The sequence below is a fragment of the Adiantum capillus-veneris genome, chromosome 11 (genome assembly GCF_014529385.1).
Source record: "Adiantum capillus-veneris isolate H3 chromosome 11, ASM1452938v2, whole genome shotgun sequence".
Taxonomy (NCBI): domain Eukaryota; kingdom Viridiplantae; phylum Streptophyta; class Polypodiopsida; order Polypodiales; family Pteridaceae; genus Adiantum; species Adiantum capillus-veneris.
Genome location: NC_140941.1, coordinates 74,744,683 through 74,763,899, shown reverse-complemented (window position 1 = coordinate 74,763,899; position 19,217 = coordinate 74,744,683). Strand labels below are relative to the sequence as shown.

The 19,217-nt window shown below is 41.0% G+C and overlaps 1 protein-coding gene across 1 annotated transcript; it reads right to left on the bottom strand.

Moving 5' to 3' along the window:
- Positions 1-5,077: 5,077 nt before the first annotated feature.
- On the bottom strand, positions 5,078-6,133 carry LOC147447447 (expansin-A10-like). Its single transcript, XM_086523237.1, has 2 exons — positions 5,931-6,133; positions 5,078-5,811 (listed from the first exon to the last, which is right to left on the bottom strand). Exons 1-2 carry the CDS (start codon positions 6,094-6,096, stop codon positions 5,186-5,188), a joined length of 792 nt encoding a protein of 263 aa, XP_086379363.1. The 5' UTR covers positions 6,097-6,133; the 3' UTR covers positions 5,078-5,185.
- Between the last annotated feature and the right edge of the window lie 13,084 nt (positions 6,134-19,217).

Below are 19,217 nucleotides of genomic sequence, written 5' to 3'. Positions count from 1 at the left end.
CTACCAAGGGGTCCAATGAGCATTCAACAACAAGCTCTCACAAAAGGGGAAAAGGGGACACATGTCACAAGGCTAGCAATTATGCTTCTAATTTATGATTGGCTAAGTTGTACAGGGGACAATGGGATGCCATGATGAGCAATTAGAAAGAGGGGTCGACCAAGATGAGAGAGAAGGTTGCTTTTTTACTCTATCTCATTGCACACACACTCACACAAACTCATGTGTGAAGTAAAGAAGACTATCTCCTTCTCAAGCTTTAATGCAAAGCTCATCATCTACTCCAAGCTTGGGAGAAGGGAGGCCTACACCAACAACTCTTGGCTTTGTGATGCAAATCCAACCAAGAGCCAAGCTCCAATGCATGCTCATCTCCTCTACCATGCTAATTACTAAGCTATGCTAAGCTTTAAAGAGTGATTATGTGAGGAGAAATACTTGTTTCTCGTAAGAATACTCCTTCTTCCTCTAGATGTACTCTCATATCCCGCTAGCTCTCATCTTTGAAGGTGTGTGAGGTCTTGGGTTTGAGACCATGAGGGAATTGATGTTGTGTTTTTCAAGTGTAAGCTTGGTGCTTGAAGCTTCCATCTTTATTGCACCAGCAAGTTATTGAAGGAACAAAAAGTATTGTATTGTAAAATGTCTCCCTTGATGGGGGAAACCTATAATACCAAGCCGGAGGGGGGACCGGCTCCATGAAAATCCTGTCCTCAACTGTTGTCAATAGCTTAATTTCTCTCTCTTTTTAAAGTATTGTTCATGCCTATCTAACAAGGTGTTATGATTTTGTTGCTCTCTCCAACCAAGCACTCTCTCTATGCTCATTAGGAACTTGTTCTTAATGAAATGCTCACTATGTTATCAATTTCCGCTACGCACAAGTTACTAGTGCATTAAATGTTACAATCCATCCATAGAATCCTGTAAATGAAATTCATATACGGAGTAAGAAATCCTTATAAATGAAATAGCATACCTGATGACCATAGTCGGTTCTGAATGCACCAAGTTCAAAAAAATTACCAAGGAGCCATGCTTGATAAACTCTAGAAATCCAAACTAGAAAGAAAAGGGTTTCCGGCTTCTTGAATTGGTAGTATTGGTTGACCGTGCCGAATAGTTGTATCTTACAAGCCACAAGCCTTTCTTGTACTTGCTTTACTTTTGAATTGGTCGCATCACTTGCCTTGCCGTACTAGCTTGGTTCAATTTGAGCACAGCTTGCATGCTATTAGGACCACGACAAAACCATGAACGCTTCAACACCTTGAAACTTCCCTCAATACATACCTTGCGTGGAATGTACTTTACTTTTAGCAACTTTGCCAAATTAAAACATGTATCATGCATAGCTTACATGTTGTCCTTGCCAAACCGAAAACCATGGCTGGTCCCTTTGTTGATTTTGAGGCTTGCCAAGGCAGCCTTGCCCAAAATTCTTTGCTACCCAAAGCCTTGCAATGGTTTGACTGCACCTTGCCAACCTAAGATGACTTCCTTGTGTGACTTGCATGGTTTACATGGATGTCCTTCTACTTCCCGAAAATTGTTTACAAAATCTACAGGGCACGCGAAAAAGTTGCACGATAGTACATGATATGGAAGAACGTGCTCTACCTAAGGGATAGTGTGTGTGAAAGCACCTCTATTCAGTTGAAAATAAAATAAAGCATATGAACCTTGGGCACCCAAGTGTGGGGAGGGAAAAAAAAACCAAAACGTGCAGGTCGCCATGGTTGTGAACAGTTGTACCGCGTATCAAAAAACGGAAGGGGCCTGAGAGGACCTCCCTTGGCCATGCTCTAGTGACGAGATTGGATTCTCATGCCAACGCCAATGCAATGAGGGTAGGCTTGTTCGATTTGGTGCATGTCGAGTTCATGCAAGGAGTGGGAGTAAGCGGCCCATCCCATGCTCGGAGTTGTGATGCTATGATCTTCTTCACCCCCTTCACCACGGCTCTTCTCCACACCTTTTGCATGGTGGTGCATGCTTCATGCATAGATGAAAGCAAAGATTCTCTGCCATGGAATTCTTCATGAGAGAGAGATATCAAGAGCGAGAATTCTTGCATGCGCCAGGCAAGACCCCAGCTCTGATCTTGGGGGGATCACTTAATAATTATGTGACTATCACGTAAGTGCAACAGAAGGGCTTATTATTTTTTATTTTTTCTCACATTTTCACATACTGAAGGGTATCATAAAATAAAATTTGGAGAAAAATTTACAAATTGAATAGAAAAACGGTATATTTTATTTGTGAAAAGTTCACATATAAGGAGTTTATTAAAAAATAGTCCTTGAACACACGTGATATACACAATTCGTACATAGTGAACCCCCCCCCCCCCCCCCCCTCCCGAGGCTCCGATACCAATGTAAGACCCAAGGAAACATCCATGAGGATTCTCCGCCCTACCACCCTTTATATAGGCCCTCCGCCATCTAGATTTAGAATCTCATATCCACACCTAGCAGCCTTGCCCTTGGCCTTGATTCGTGATCCCCCTTGGTTTGCCCTTGGCATTACACTAATAAAGACTCTCAGGGAGATTTTGGTTTCAAAACGACGCACACTCAAGAATCTCAACCAAACACTTCACATGCGCAAGATAAACAAAGAGAAAGGAAAGATCAGAACAGTTGTCCAAAGCCACAAAATCCTCCTATGGTAATAGAGGAGATATGATGACCAATGCCTATACCCAGCACATCAATGCCACAATGAAGCATGGTCGACCCGTATTACCAAGCTTTACAAAGGGTGGCGAGAGATTTGTACAATGTGGCTATACAAGAGCATGTGCAAGATCAGAATGCTACCTTAACACTACAAGGTGAGCTCACAAAAGTTTATGTTGAGCTTCGTACGTTAAAAAAAAAACAAGAGGAGCTGGTGATAAAGGCTCAAATAGCGCAACCCTGGAGATTCTAGAGAGAAAGACAAGTCAACAAAGAAGAGTCAAAGAAAGACTTGAGCATGAAACAGTCGCAAAAAGGGCATATACACTCACTGGAGAGGCTATATCTGAGATGAAGGAGAGAATTGCAGGCACAGAGGAAGAGCACTAGAGAAAATCCATGGAATGGGAGATCCGTCTCCTCCATTTAGTGTCAATTTGCAGCTCCTCCAACCCACTACTATAAATGAAGGCTGTTATAAGCGCTCTCTCCCCTTCCCATTAATAAAGTACGGGTGCATTTGAAGGAAGGATACCATTGAGCAAAAGACGCTCGAAGCTCAACCGTAAGAGAGACAACCAAAATGGCGACTGGTATGGCTAGAGAAGCATCTAGAATATTGGATTCATATGATGAGAGCGCCAACGATAATAAAAAAAGATGTCACATTCTGCCCAATGGCTAGAGTGTGGACATGGATCCAACATGAAGACATACAGAAACAACATCATAGTTGGATAGACTACCCAGCTTTGCCAGGACCCAAAGACAAGCAAAGATTGAATGAAAAGTATTTGCTAAGTATCTTGCAAGCCAATGTCAAGATGTATGAAGGGATTCTAGATTTGTCCTGCCAAATGCTGAGAAAGATCTGCAGAATGTTAGCTGTCTGCATCACTATGTATCATAAACCTTGGGTTGCGAAGACGCCATGGATATCCTTCTTGCAAGCCAATGTCAAGATGTATGAAGGGATTCTAGATTTGTCCTGCCAAATGCTGAGAAAGATCTGCAGAATGTTAGCTGCCTGCATCACTATGTATCATAAACCTTGGGTTGCGAAGACGCCATGGATATCCTTCTTGGAAGCTAACAGGGGATTAGTGTATGACCTCAATCAGTAACCAGATGAATGTATTCTGCATGGCTTCTTTGCCCACCTGATACTCATGCCCTCATACTTCATGAGTACCTTTGAAGAAGCTTTCTATACTGGTTTCTTCACACTAAACACAACACTTTTTGGGCCTGAAGTCAACAACATCAGAGCGCGTTTTGTAAGCTACCACGCAATGGAGCAGCTTTCAGTAGACACTATGGAGGCCATTTGCACCTGAAGATAGAGATTTAGCAAGGGAATTAGGACGGGTTACAAGAAAAATCAAGGCGAAACCTCAAAAGATGACCTTCCATCCGCCAGGAACCGTGCTTTTGACTCATGTTAGGAAAGACATGAAATAGGAGTGGGGGAGTGTTGCAAGATTCCAACAAAGATTCCACTTTATTCTATCTCACATGTAATTGTAACTGTAATCCCAATTGATAGTGACACCTCTCCCACAACCTATCTCTAATACTTGAATGTATTTTGCAGCCGAAAATGTAAATTCTGATGCGGTTCTCGCAAATCTAGCTTTTGTACCATAAAACCCGGAGCCAGGGTATAAAAGGAAACATTGTAAGGTTTTTTGGACCATCATTTTTATGAATGAAGAACAGATAAGGTTTTACTTTGCACGACGTGTGTTTTCTCTTCTCTACTGTGTATTTCAATCACTCACATCGCATCGCACAATTGTTGCATCGGAATTCCGAGGGCCCCATTGTGTTCGTCTTGTCAAGCTCTACGTGTGTGTATCTACGTTGCAAGCTTTTAAAAAACGGAGCATCTACATCTACGACCTTCCAGGTGATATTTCTCTCTATTTATTTGAGTATCGTTTTGAGATTCCATCAATTGCACACGATTCTTGGCACTTAGGAGATTCTTGGCACTTAGGAGAATCTAGTAGGCACTTCAAGAAAGCTGAGGTAGACTTTTCTTGTAGCTGAGAGATGCCGCCTCTTATGAACCAGGAGGGTGGAGCCACAATAATTCGATGAGGGCTGACGGTGCCCTCGTCTCAACCCAGCCATAATTGGAGAGCAATTAGAATAAACTGCAAGTACAATCACAAGAAGCCAAGAAAGAGGGTTGAGCCACAAGCAACTAGTGCATGCAACCAGAAAGGGGAGACACAGTCTCAACATAGCATGACAAGCAAGAGGAGCATAGTTTGGCTTGCTCTTTGCAATATGCATGCTAGGAACAACCCCAAGAGATCCATTGATCTATCCGAGCAATCTTAAACGAGAGAGAGAGAGAGAGAGAGAGAGAGAGAGTAAAAAGCTTTTCCTCAACCGTGTAAAACCTTTTAATGTGAGAAAAGCTTTTGAAGCCTTTGATTTTTTTGAGAAGGGGAAGGAAGGAGAGGAGGGTTGGGGTGTTTGACGGCACTTTAGAATTGCAGGCCACTGAAGGTCTGGCCGAAATGCCAATCAGCCGGGGCCACGTCATAGGAGGTGAGCGTCCTGCCATCACTGGTGGTTACTTGGAAGGAGAGGGGCTGGCCATCCAAGAGGGAGTTGCTCTGCCAATTCTGGCCCCAATTCCTACTCATCGCCTGCCACCCAGTCGCTGCCGCCTTCACCCACACTGCCCTCACATCCCCCACCCCTCCTACATTGCTCACAAGCACCAGATTGAAGTAGGAGTGTCCATTGATTGTAAAGTGTATGCCCCCCTCCTTCCTGCAGGGCACCCTCCTATACTTCACTGGCACTATCCCCCCCTTATACACGCCGATCTTCTGGAATGCTGGCTGCGCCATGTCGAAGTGTTGCATTGGCGGATTGCACCATCCACCTGCATTGCTAGCCAGTGCATTGTTTGGTGGGCACAAATTTGTGGCTGTCACAATCACCGATGTGTCCCGGAGGCACCACGCCCGGTCCGCATCCTCATCACACTTGATCTCAAAGCATGCCCCGCAGCTGAGGCCAGCATTGAAAAGGGTGGTGCTTAGAGCGGCGGTGTCGGTGCCATAACCAGAGGAGTAAAGATCACCGTAGCCACAAGCCCCTCCTGCCAAATTACAAAGGAGAAAACATTAATTTATAGAGAAAACATTGATTTATAGAGAAAAACAAATCTCCAATTAGTGCTGAGCAAGATGAGTTTCAAAGACATGTTTCCTTTCTTACCCATTGTGCCGGACGCATCGCTACCACCGTAGAACGTGGCATGAGCAGCGTTCCACCCACTTTGATCCGAGCCAGGGGGGAGTGGCACATAATAGGAGGCAGCAGAAAGGAAGCTACACAAGAAGGCAACAGAGAGAAAAATGGATGTACAAATGATGAATGCCATAGCTTTGTACTGAGAAAGAATATAAGGAAAACTAGTCAGATCAAGCAAGTATATGTTACAGTTTATATATGCAAAGGAAAGGAGCCGCCAAAAGCTATGAATAAGAAGTTGGTCCGTTGCTAGTATAACTGAGAAGGTCCCATGATTGGGTTAAGGGGGGACAAGCGGAAGGGAGAGCGGGTGTGGGACCGCCTCCCAACTCCAGGCTTAGTCGGCAGGTAATCCAATCCAGGAATCCATAGCTTTCTGCCTTTTGCTTGTATCATTGAGAGAAGAAATTCCTTTTTCTTGTATGAGTGCGCTCTCTCTCTCTCTCTCTCTCGTCCGCCATGGTCTCCAAATCAGATTTTCTTCCTTGTACACGATTATTGATGAGTGCATGTACCTGATCGGGTGATTGTCTAGTAGGAGGAGGACCTACTTGCTTTTTCATTGTGGGAAGGTAGCCTTTTTTCCCGACAGCGCCACTCAAACGCATATTATGGCGCCTCCTCTAATTATGAGAGAGAGAGAGAGAGAGAGAGAGAGAGACACAGATGATGATGAGAAATTTTAACCTCTACACTGTTTGTGTGTGTGTGCGCACATGTCTGTGTGTGTGTGTGTGTGCATCGCACGTGTGTCCGAGTGAGAGAGAGAGTAATTTCGTCCTCGAACCCTAAACTTGACCCATGGGACTAAATCAAATATGTCACAACCTATATGTTGAGCTAATCAATGACTCTTGATGCTTGAGGAGTGTGGAGTCGAGGGAGTGGTTGGGAGAGATAGGCATGTAGGGAGTGGTCCAAGCTGAACATGTGAAAAAAGCAAGTTTGAATGTGATCAAAAGTTTATCACTCAAATGGGTTGTAGATAAGGGGATAGGCTCAACCATGTACGGGTGTGTAGAGACTCCTCTTTGGGAGACAAACATGCCTTTGTAATTGGAGGCAATGTGTGTAGTGTGATGAATTCATGCTGTAATATATCAACATTGTAGGAAAGCCTCATTCGGCATGTGACTGAGTGATGCATCATGACGCAAGTGCAATGCATTCCATCTTCCAAACCACTCGTTGATGTCTTGTATCCACAACCTGAGCTTAATATTTTTCTTCTATAAGTCTTTTGAACCTTTTCAGTTGTCTCCCCTGCAATTTCTAGGAAGCCAATGTGTTAAGGTTGATGCATCTTTTTCATGTATTCCACAACTCTCTCTGTGCCAATAATGTTGTTGGGAAAACAAGAATAAGGGGCACCTCTACAACAATGTCTCCCAATAGTGTTGAAGACACAAATTCAACACCACAAGCCATTTAAAAATAAGTCCGCCAACACCACAAATCAAAGATAAGTGATCCTTGGGAATGTACAATCACACGTCGACCCAAAACACCACCATGGAAACTAGGAAGCATCTATCCTGGCATGGATTTACAACACATGTCAACCAATGCACTTGAGAAAAATATATTCCCTCTTCACCAAAATACTCTTGAAAACCACAGTTGCAAAGCATACATACGCCACAAAATATGTAAGCTTCCACAACTTACACTACATCAAATTGCATGCGGATTGCCATATCCTGTACCTTGCGAAAAATAGACTGTATCTCCCAAACCACAACTCCAAAAGAGATGCTTTCAAGCCTCAAACATTCTCTGCATCTTTTTCAACAAAAAATTTGAAGGCCACAAATTTCAAATTGTAAAGTGTGGGTTTTCTCCTAAAGTCTGAGTGAAGGAGGGAAGAGGAGGAATTATCCCACATGTAATGGAGTCAAGCTGTAGAGCTACTTAAAGCTCACTTTCATGAATAAACACACAGTTCAAGTTTGTACTACATGCTTGTCTATGGTGAGCCTGTGCTAAGCTAAGTCAATACTCAAGATTGTGTTTATTAGTCCAAGCTAATTAATTCTATCTTAATGGAACCTAATTCACTTGAGTGATAATCTTGCTTACACACACTCACACACTTGCACTATGTTTCTCTTTCATCCACCCTAGCTAGCACGATCCCATTCCCATCAAGTGGTATCAGACTCGGGGGGTACACTATTGAGAACCCCCCTATATAACGTGCGTTCGAAGGGTATTAAAAAAACCCCCTTTTTTACATATCTAAATGAATAAAAAGACCCCTTGTTTTAGGAAATTTTTCCAAAATGGAATATAAAAACCCCTTTTGTTAACGTGTCTTTGTCAATTTACCTAAAATTTTTGCATTAAAAAAACCCTCCTGCTGACCTCACATTATATATTAACATGATTACATAGTGCATCCCCTGAGGTATCAGAGCTCCGGTGGTATGCTAGCTAGGTCTTATTGCCATCATTGCATTTGTGTGATTAGCACTTGGTAGGATTAGCATTCCTTTGCATTGCATAATTTCCTTTTGTTTAATCACGTCTTACTCACTCTTTTGAGGCTAATCAACGATGGGATATTCACCCTTGAAAGGATGTGCCACTACCCATGTTCATTAAGCTAATAAAGGAGGACTATCCATCATTAGAAGTTTGCTAACAGGCAGTTTTACAGAAATGGTTGCATTTTAGATTGCCCTTTTGTGTCAATTTTTCATCATCCGTCCCTTCGATTAAATTCACTGTCTCTTGGCATTACTCACATTGCCTTGAAGTGCTCAACATGACAAGCTTCTCGTCGAGCTTTCAAGCCCTCAATTTCGAGCTCGGGAGCCCCCTAAGCCTCATCCCCTAAAACCTTACTAAAAATAAGGTGTGTGTGTGTGTGTTTTGTGTGTGAAGGATTGCACAAGCCCAGAATATCAATACTAACTTGGAGTCTATCTCACGTGGAGCCCATTGGGCCCCTTGGTCTAGCTCAAACACTCGTTTGCTAGTGGATTTGGTGGGTTTGTGGGTTCAATGTGGGCTCCCTCACTCAGGCAAGTCCGACGGACTTGTAGAAGGCGGTGAAGCGCAATTATTTTGACAAAATTGTGTCCACAAGGGAAGCTTCACACACACATCCTTTTTACATTGGCGATTGATCCCTGCCCGCCCTTGCTGCCTCCGCCTACTCGGAGGCCTTTCTCGTCTTGCCCTACTACCCAATACAATTTGGCCCTTGATCTCGTGGGCGAGCGCGCGCCTCACCATTGCCTCAAACCCTCCTACGGGTGCTGTCCCACGGTGCATTGCTGCCGCAAGCCTCTTACCGAATAATCAAAGCCCACAAAGGGGCAGTTCCATTCTATCTGCCAACCAACAATGTTATTGAATTGATATTTTATTATTTATTGTAGCTGTGACAGGTGGAAAAGACTGGACCGAGCTAGGCCTATGCGAATGGAAATATATATATATTGTACATTTTATTATTCAAGTGCTCTTTTATGAGCTTTGGCATTTATGACCGGCCGGCCAGTTTGTACTCACATTTGACCATTCAAGAAATCTATAAAACAAATACGTGCAAGAGGGAAATGGTCACTCTTGCATGGGAGGAGATTGCACCCAGTATCTGTGTTATTCTCCTCTCCTCTCCCTTCTCTCTCGCCGTGCTGGCGTAGCACTCCACTCTAGGAGGTGCGTCTGCATGTGCTATCTCGCTCTCTATCTCTCTGTTTGCATACGTCGTGGCTATGTGCTATGGGAATTGCCAGGTATGCAGATTTGTCCGTTTATGCTAGATATTGTGTTATCTTGGGTATTTTTCAGGGCAGCCATGTTTCCGTCTGTAGCAATGGTATCAGAGCTTTGGCTACACTCTTGGGGTTGCAACAATCATAACTATCAAGATTATCATGATCAAAGATAAGCCTTGCCTTTGTTAACCTTTATTATTATTTTTTAATATATTTTAAGATTTTGCATAAATTATTATCAATCCCATAAGTTTTCCATCATGTTTGAATTGTGTAGAACTTGTAAATCCTATAATCAAACATATAATTGATTGTATAGAGCTTACTCTGTGTACAAGGATAACAGAGAAGAGAGAGACTTACGTAATCTACGTGACTTAGAATAATCTCAAATATGGGCTTGACTAAAATCTTAGGAATAACAAGGGCAGTTTTATGAAAGAGATGAAGCTGGAGTTTCACAAGAAGGAGGCGAGTGTGCTCCTCATAGGAATCACCCCTCCGGAGATAAGGAAAGGGGAAAGCAGCTTATCTTCAAAAAACGATTTCGATTCACCTATATATGAAATACAACTTCCGAGATTGAAGAAGATGAGGGAATATTAGACAGAAAGAGGTAGCACTCGGTATTTAGATCTTTCGGTAGCAAGGGTCAATAGGGCACACTGTCAATAGTGATCACCACCATGTTACCCTACAGCGTGATAGTACCACAATGTCGTTGGTCCGAGGATAGAAACGCCACAGAAACGAGCCCAAGCAGGGAGCAACTTACGTGGTAACTGCAAACTTGGAGGGCTGACCTTGTGGCTGCAGCATTGATAATGGCTAGGAGCACAAACAAGGACTAGTGCCACCAAAAGCAGCGGTGCTTGATAAAAATCTTACAAAAAGTGAAGATCACCAAAACAATGGTGGCCGGAAGCACGAAAAGGAATGGCTAAGAAGACCATGAATGCAATTATCTGCCGTCTTCAAGGTCTATAGAGGGCAAGCAACAATAATCCACTGTTCGTAAAGACTATTATCGACAGTGACTGGAACAGTCGCAAAAAGGCATTTGCACATAAGGGTATATGGAAAGCATCAAGGCATATATGATTTCTCTGTATCCTAGATCAAATCACCTGCTTGATAGCCACCTAAGCAGTCCATAATTGCAACTAATGCATGCATCACTGATACCAACTCACGAATAGCTCCTACACTCACTCTCACATACTAATTTGTAATCAATCACTAAACACACATCTTGCTCATGAAAGCACAATCAAAGGATAGCTTTGTCACCATTTTCTTCACACTTCGTTTAGAATAAAAAATAAAAATAAAGTTTTTGTAAGTAGAGAATACTTTATTTTTGTGCTCAGGCATAGTTTTCTTTTTGTTAGTTATCGAGATTGCAAGGTGAATGATAACATCTTTTGACTATTTCTTTTTACCGAGTAGTTGGGTGCAAAGCTTATGTAGTATTGTGGTGGACAATAATTAAACCAACCCACCTATTTTCTAAGTGGGATGTCACCAGGCCTGAAAATTGCAGGGCACCCTTACCCATCCTAGGGAAGGGAAATTTTCAAGAGTGCGCGTCCCATGGGAAGGGTTGTTTGGCATTTTCGACCTTCAAACTGAAGGGAAAAATTTTCCCTACCCTTCCAATCAAATCTTTACCAAAATCTAGTACAATTGTAGCTTGTAAAGAAAGTTCTAACGTACAATGAGAAAGGATGCACTTTGAAAACATTGCACATCAATACTACAAATCATTTCCTACAAGATACACAATGAGTAGGAGAAGTAGTAAGCTATAAATGGAACATGAAAATATTGGAACTTGAAATGTCTTGTAATGCATCTGCTCTGACGACATCATACATCTTGGAATATGTTGGATGTACCCTTTGCTAGAATTGTAACCATGAAGAGTCTCCCCTCGAGTTACAGACCTTCCATTGTTGAGCTCATGAAGTTACCACTATCGCTATTCTCTCTGTGAAGCTAGGGTAGACATCTCTTCAAACTTACAACTTCCAAGTTCCCTCTAAGTCATTCTCGTCTCCTAAGAATCACCAATGACAAACAAATAAGATCCTTATAACATTATATACATAAATTGTAGCATCCTAATCATCAGACATGGTGCCATCTTAAACATGATGAAGTGATAAGTATGGGTTCGTATAAATAGGCTTTGGGAGCATGCCTAGCTAACAAGGAGGCTAGCACTATGTGAATCATGATTCGTGAAGGAGCCTTGAGACTTGAAGGACCTTTGCAATCGTAGACTATGGAGTCGTTTGGACTCACAACCTAGAGGTCGCCCAAGGGACTCCTGAGGGAAGCTTGTAGTTCATGGATAATGGGAGAGTGCTAGGCAAATTTGGAATGTGGAGCTTGTCATTGATCGTGAGTCTAAGCCCTTGTAAGAATCAATCGGTATCTGAGAACAATTTCAAAAGATTTTGTATACCAAATCAAAGTGGGGAGCAACAAGAGTGCTTAATCTTTACTCTCTCCGTAATTTCCTTCAATAAGGCATTATTCAGTGATGCTTTGAGTTAATCTCTAGTGTGCTTATTTCTCTCTTTTTCCAACCCACTAGCCTTGATTACATGGCATCCCTCAAACCTCCTCATCTCAATTGGAACTTGGATATAGAAGCTCCGTGTCAGCAGTTGGTGGATGAGAGAGACGAGTGACGAGACTCGTCACTCAAGCCCGATGCCCTCACTAGAAAACTCGCGAGCGATTGAACTTTCAACTCTCAAGTTCAAACTTTAAACTTCAATCTTCGCACTTCATCGCCTCTATAGTCTTCCCAACGCATTAAAATTCCCTATATTAAAAAGCTTACCTGAAATTACCTATATTAAAAAGTTACCTTAACTTTTTTAAAGGTGCATGGTAGTGCATGCTTGAACAACCTTCAAAATTAGATTCGATACTCATTAGTGACTCTCAAAGTCCATAGAACATCCTCTAGGTACAAGTCCAAAATTCCCAATCCCAAGCATTCACATGATTAATCTTCGCACGGCACTTTGAGAGGTTGCCCTTCCCTAGGAAGGCCTTGCAAAAATATGCCCTTCCTTGGGGTAGGGCCAGTTGAACAATCTGTCCTTCCTTAGGAAGGGCTATTATAAATTTGCCCGACGTGTGCAGAGCTAGCAGCAAAGGAAGGGCGGGAAGGTTGCAGTTTTTGGCCCTAGATGTCACTATCTGTCTTGAACTTCTCTTGCAGCAATTTAAATTTTGTAGCATTTTTCCTTGCACTTGAGAACAATTTTTTATAAAGCATTTACAATTTACCCCTCAGGGATATCCTAGGTAATTATTTATGGATGCACTAATAAGCACGGCCTTCCTTACCAATACAAGTACATACTATTAAAAACTTAATTGAAAATAGGGGACAACTAAATTGGTGCGATGACTACCCTTACCCACTCTCATTATCATCTGCACTTTGCTTTCACAAGACATACATGTGCATTCCTATTTTCATTCTAGTGATTTTACTACTCAAGTGTTATGTTTAAAAGTTTTTCTACCTATTTTCTTTTCTATTTCTTGCATAAACAGTCATAAACATCCTCCATGCACAATCAAAATTCACATGTAGTCTTTTTTACAACAGTATCACTAGAGAGGCCAAGTAGTACTGTTTTTCTTTTGACATAAATTGAATTATCTTAAATAGGTTGCCATCCTATTTTCTTACATAGCCTATTTTCAGCACACATTTAATATATGCTGGCTTTGTTAGCTATACTTTGGTGTAAATTTGATAGTTGCAGCTTTCTCCTACTTGTATCTCTCTCCACACGCACACACTGGTATATCTATTCCCCAATGCAGTATAACATCCAGTTCCGTACATCCAATACCTCCTTGCTTTCTTATCTTTCAAGCTATGCACCTAGCTATTTTTTATATTTTGTCTTGAACACCGCACTAAATGGAGTTTTTATTGAGAACATTTGCCATGAAGCTACTCCCACGAGCTACGATACTTTGCATTAATGAATAAATAGTTTGTAAGTGATTTCATATACTCCAACATGGTGTCCAAAAAAATATTTTCCTCTTTTATGTCTTGTCTGGTCCATTGGTCATGTACACACAGATTCGCCAATTTAGGCAGTGTGTAGATACTCATCTTAGTGCAGATCCGCTGATTTAGGCAGCACATGATTGATAAATTGAAAATTTATGATTTTTTTAAACAATATCAAATGCAGATTTGCCGATTTATGTAGCATTAGTGCAGATTCACTGATTTAGGCAGCACGTCTTATTGGTGTAGATTCGCCAATTTAGGCAACACCAATCACAAAATCATGCTGCAGTGGTTGGCCACCACTGTAACTGGTATGATTTTGTTACCCGGGTACATAATGAAAGTGATTCAGATTGAGACTTATAATGTGGAATTGGAATTGGATTGGGATTTGGTATCCGATGATTATTTTATCACGACAGTGTTTATCATGTGATGAGACTTGACATTATGAGATTGATGGTGAGTGTGACCAATGATATCCTGATTCATCATGGTATGACATATATTGCTTATTCTAGTGGTATGGGACACTAGAATAGGTAGTATGTGGATGACGGCAGGCATAAGCAATGTTGTGTAATTTTACAGATTTTTCTTTTACTATTTGATACAAATTTCTAATCATTATTTTTGACAAGTATTGTTTGCAGTTTTTTATCTTTGCAACGGAGGACAGTTGCTTCCCAACGGAGAGGTATGTTATGGTATTGATATTTTATTATTTATTGCAGTTGTGACAAGTGGAAAAGACTGGACTGAGCTAGGCCTATGCGAATGGAAATATATATATATATTGTACATTTTATTATTCAAGTGCTCTTTTATGAGCTTTGGCCATTTATGACCGGCCGGCCAGTTTGTACTCACATTTGACCATTCAAGAAATCTATAAAACAAATACGTGCAAGAGGGAAATGGTCACTCTTGCACGGGGGGATATTGCACCCACTGTCTGTGTTATTCTCCTCTCCTCTCCCTTCCTCTTGCCATGCCGGCGTAGCACTCCACTGTAGGGGGTGCATCTGCACGTGCTATCTCTCTCTCTCCCGCTCTCTATCTCTCTCTGTTTGCATACATCGTGGTTATGTGCTATGGGAATCGCTAGGTATGTAGATTTGTCCGTTTATGCTAGATATTATGTTATCTTGGGTATTTTGCAGGGCAACCATGTTTCCGTCTGTAGCAAACAAGCCCTTAAGCCTCCATAAGGGAAGAGTCCCACCGGTAGAAAAAGAACTAAACAAGCTAGCAAAAGCACTTTCAAGTTCTTTACTTTATCCGTCAAGCATCAAGGAAAAGGAGCAACCAAAGATTCAAGAAGAGGGTTTTCAAAGAAGGCTTCTCAAAGGCAAAGCGAGCATTCAAAGGAAGTCATTCTTTCACTTTGTCTTTGTGAAGAGGAGCTTCACAAAGGATCTCTCTCTCTCTCTCTCTCTCTCTCTCTCTCTCTCTCTCTCTCTCTCTCTCTCTCTCTCTCTCTCTCGCAATGGACCCTAAAATTTTGTAGCCAAGCACAAAAATATGTGCTTGTGTAAAGAGGTAGACACTGTCTAGGAGATTCTCCTAAGCTAAGACCCCTGCATTAGCACAATGGTGGAAATGGGAATTGAAAAGTACAACGGGGAAGGATTTCACACCTGGCAAACAAAGTTTAAGGGGTTACTTCATGAAAAATTGTTTATGGTCTGTTATCAGCACAGCCCTAGAACAACACGCAGAACCCGATGTAGTACATACTAGGGCATCTACACTCATAGCAAGTGCACATAATTTGGCCAAAGATGAATAAGCATTAGGAATCATCATCACCTCCTTGCATGACAACTATGTGCATTTCATAGACGAATGTAAGCATGCACATGAAGCTTGGCATGTCCTAGAAAGTAATTTTGGAGCCAAGGCCAAAAGAAGTAAAGTTAGTCTCAAAAGACAACTTCACAAGATCATTATGACTAAAGGGGAGGACATTGTTAGCCTAGTGAATAGGCTTAAGAGAACTGTCACACAGCTCACTTACCTCCAGGTCGACGTACGAGAAGACGGCAAAGTGGCCATACTATTACGTGCACTTCCACCTTCTTATGACCATATAGTCACAATCCTTGAAGAGAAAGAACCCACTCCACCTTTCCAAGATGTCATCAACTCAATCCAAGTAGAAGAAAGAAAGCAAAACGATTCATTAACATCATCAGGAGGGGATTTTGTCACGACATCCTCAAGGGGAAGATATTCGCCATCGACATCATCAATTGAAAGAAAGTGTTATAAATGTGAAAGAATGGGACATGTAGCAAAATACTGCCACACCAACAAACCTTGCAACAAATGTGGTAAGAAGGGATACCCTCCTTCTGGATGCTACTCAAACGGAGGCAGTAGTAGCAGAGAAAGCAGTAGTAGTAGACGCAACCGCAACAACAAAAGCTACGAAGGAAAGAGACCTAGCAAAGGATCATCTCACATGGTAGAGAATGAAGGAGAAGACAAATTCAAGAACAACCTTGTCTTCTATGATGACATACTTTGAAGATGCAGCCTCTCTACTTGTAGGGGAGGACTTTTATTTTTCTATGTGGACATTATCATCCTGTGTGGATTTTGTCAACCTGTGTGGATTTTACCATCCTGTGTGGATACCAACTCATCATCCTGTGTGGATGTTGCATCTTCAGTATTTTGTCTTAGTCCAAATCCCAAGGGGAGGATTTTAAAGTGTAGGTTTTGTCCTAAAGTCTGAGTGAAGGAGAGAAGAGGAGGAATTATCCCACATGTAATGGAGTCAAGCTGTAGAGGTACTTAAATATCACTTTCTTGAATAAACACACAGTTCAAGTTTGCACTACATGCTTGTCTATGGTGAGCCTGTGCTAAGCTAAGTCAATACTCAAGATTATGTTTATGAGTCCAAACTAATTCTATCTTGGAACCTAATTCACTTGAGTGATAATCTTGCTTACACTCACTCACACACTTGCACTATGTTTCTCTTTCATCTACCCTAGCTAGAACGATCCCATTCCCATCACAAATATATGCATATCTATGTGCAAAATTGGCGCGAACAACAAGCTGCCATGGCTCGACTACACATAGGAAAGGAAAGTCGAGGGAAAAAGATTGCATGAAAAAGCATGATGAAGATACAATGAGCAAAAAACCTTACTTTTTAAACATATTTGAATGGACTTTTTTATGTTTTTACACGAGGTTAACCTATATACAAGTGACACTTCAAAAAACTCACTTACGGGGTACCTAAGGTAACCCGACAGTTGGCGCTACACTAGCGACTTGCACTGCATGTATATGTGCTTTCTAAAGAAAGGTAAAAAATCCAAAATAAGAAAGCCCACACACCCTTTTGACGTCATGTCAATAGGTACAAATTTACAAAAACGGGGTGTTTAAAATGCACTCAACATAGTTTGCCACACCCCAGCTTCCTAGATCATTCATGATTAGGATTAGAAAAGAGAACATGTAAACCAAGTCATGGAGCCTTCAACTCATCGTCACAATCAACGACACGAATATAAATTTATTCAAATGGAGACTTATCCTCAACCACAATCATCAACCTTGCAACATACTTCTGCAACCTGTAGCCATTCACACGTGCTTTATACTTCTGCAACCTGTAGCCATTCACACATGCTTTATGCGGGGTGTCTTTTATGGCTAGGACTTGCATCAGCCATGTCATAATCTCTTGTAACCCTCTTACCTATAGGCATGACCATAGATTCTAGATCATCATCGTTCTAACACCTTATTAATAAATATGGGAATCTCCTAATTCCCACTTTGTAAATGTGGTGAAGTTTTATCCACGATATAGTGCTTTGCTATGTGTTTCAATCATCATTATTTTCTTTTCAACCATAAAAATTGTCAATGAAATACCACTTGTTGTATCTTTGAATTGTGTCATTAACTTATTATCATAAATGTGGATAAATGTGTAGAGAAAACTTTTAGAAAGACCATAGATCCTTAGATCAAACTATGGTAAGCTAGTTACTATGGCAACTTGAAAACTTGCACCCAAAATGCATTAGGTTTTGAATAATCACTTCAACCTCATGAGTAGGTTTGACATTGCGAGCAAAATTTTTGCACCAAACTATTTTATCAAGCCCAAGCAGTGTCATGTCTCTCTAGAATTCTTAATACATGCGTATTGTTTAATATAGTCCTTTCATATTGTCCCAAAATCATCATCAAACTATATCAGTGAGATTGTGAAATGTTTAACGCAAAAAGGAAGGTACATGCTTGTTTACTTAGTTCACTAATGAGACAAGATACAAGAACAAATGATGGAAATAATATACAACTAGCAATGTGTGACAATGTGTTTGTGTACATAGAGCTTTAAAATGCTTAAGAAGTAAATTCACTCATGCACATAGAGGTTCACTCTCCAATAAATATTACATGGGTGACCACAACATGTATGACAACTGTGTTTGGCATGAAGCATGATGACACATTATCCAAGTCACTTATGACCATTACAAGTAAATCCAAAAGGATGCAACCATTAAGTAAAGATTTTTCTTGGGCATAACTTATAAGATTAGATTATTTTCTCTTTTAGAAGGTGGTGCTAAGAAACACCAAACAATTAATGATACACAAAATGGATTAATGTACAAGTATATCTACTTGAAATCATAAAAGTACAAAATATAAAGTTAAAAATGTGTTGTCAAAGGTGCATCTTGATGAAAATATATTGTGTGAAGTTTTAAGTATTTACAACTTAGCATTGTTCACTTTATCAGAGTGAAGTTTACATCATGGGGCTTTGATATCATACTTGGTGGGAATACGTTTTTTTGTAAGCTATCTATGAAACATTTAGCAGATCCTCCATTTATGTAACTCTTGTTAAAGCCCAACTCTTGAGCTATGTGCATAGCTTCCATGTCCTTTAAAGTTGAGGTCCAAGCAAGTTTATGTAGCTTCGATCTTTGAGAACCATTTGATGGAAAAAGAGCATGCTTTGTTGTGGTCGTGTTTGATGAAGCCAATCCTTGTGATAGAGAAGGTCCTTTAAAGCAAGAGATGATAGAGGATTGAACAAATCTTTTATGCTTGCTGCCAAGACGTTTGGACTCAACTGATTGAGAAGATGAGACATCACTAACGCTAGGTTTGGTCCAACAACCAATAACACTCTTAAACTGCTCATACAATGCATGTCCAAATTGAATAGACTCTTGACCATAGCGATAAAATTTGACAACCCCACATGCATCACTTCATTCGCTTAATTGCACCAAGTATGGCAAAAATTCTTCAATCAAAATTGAATCGGAAACATTGACATCAAAGTAGGTGGGAAAGATACAATTCTTGACTGGATTTGGACATCCCTTGTAAGGGCTATCATCAAGTAGAATTGTCCTTGTACTTTTGCAAACATCTCCAAACTGATTCCAAATAGACTCA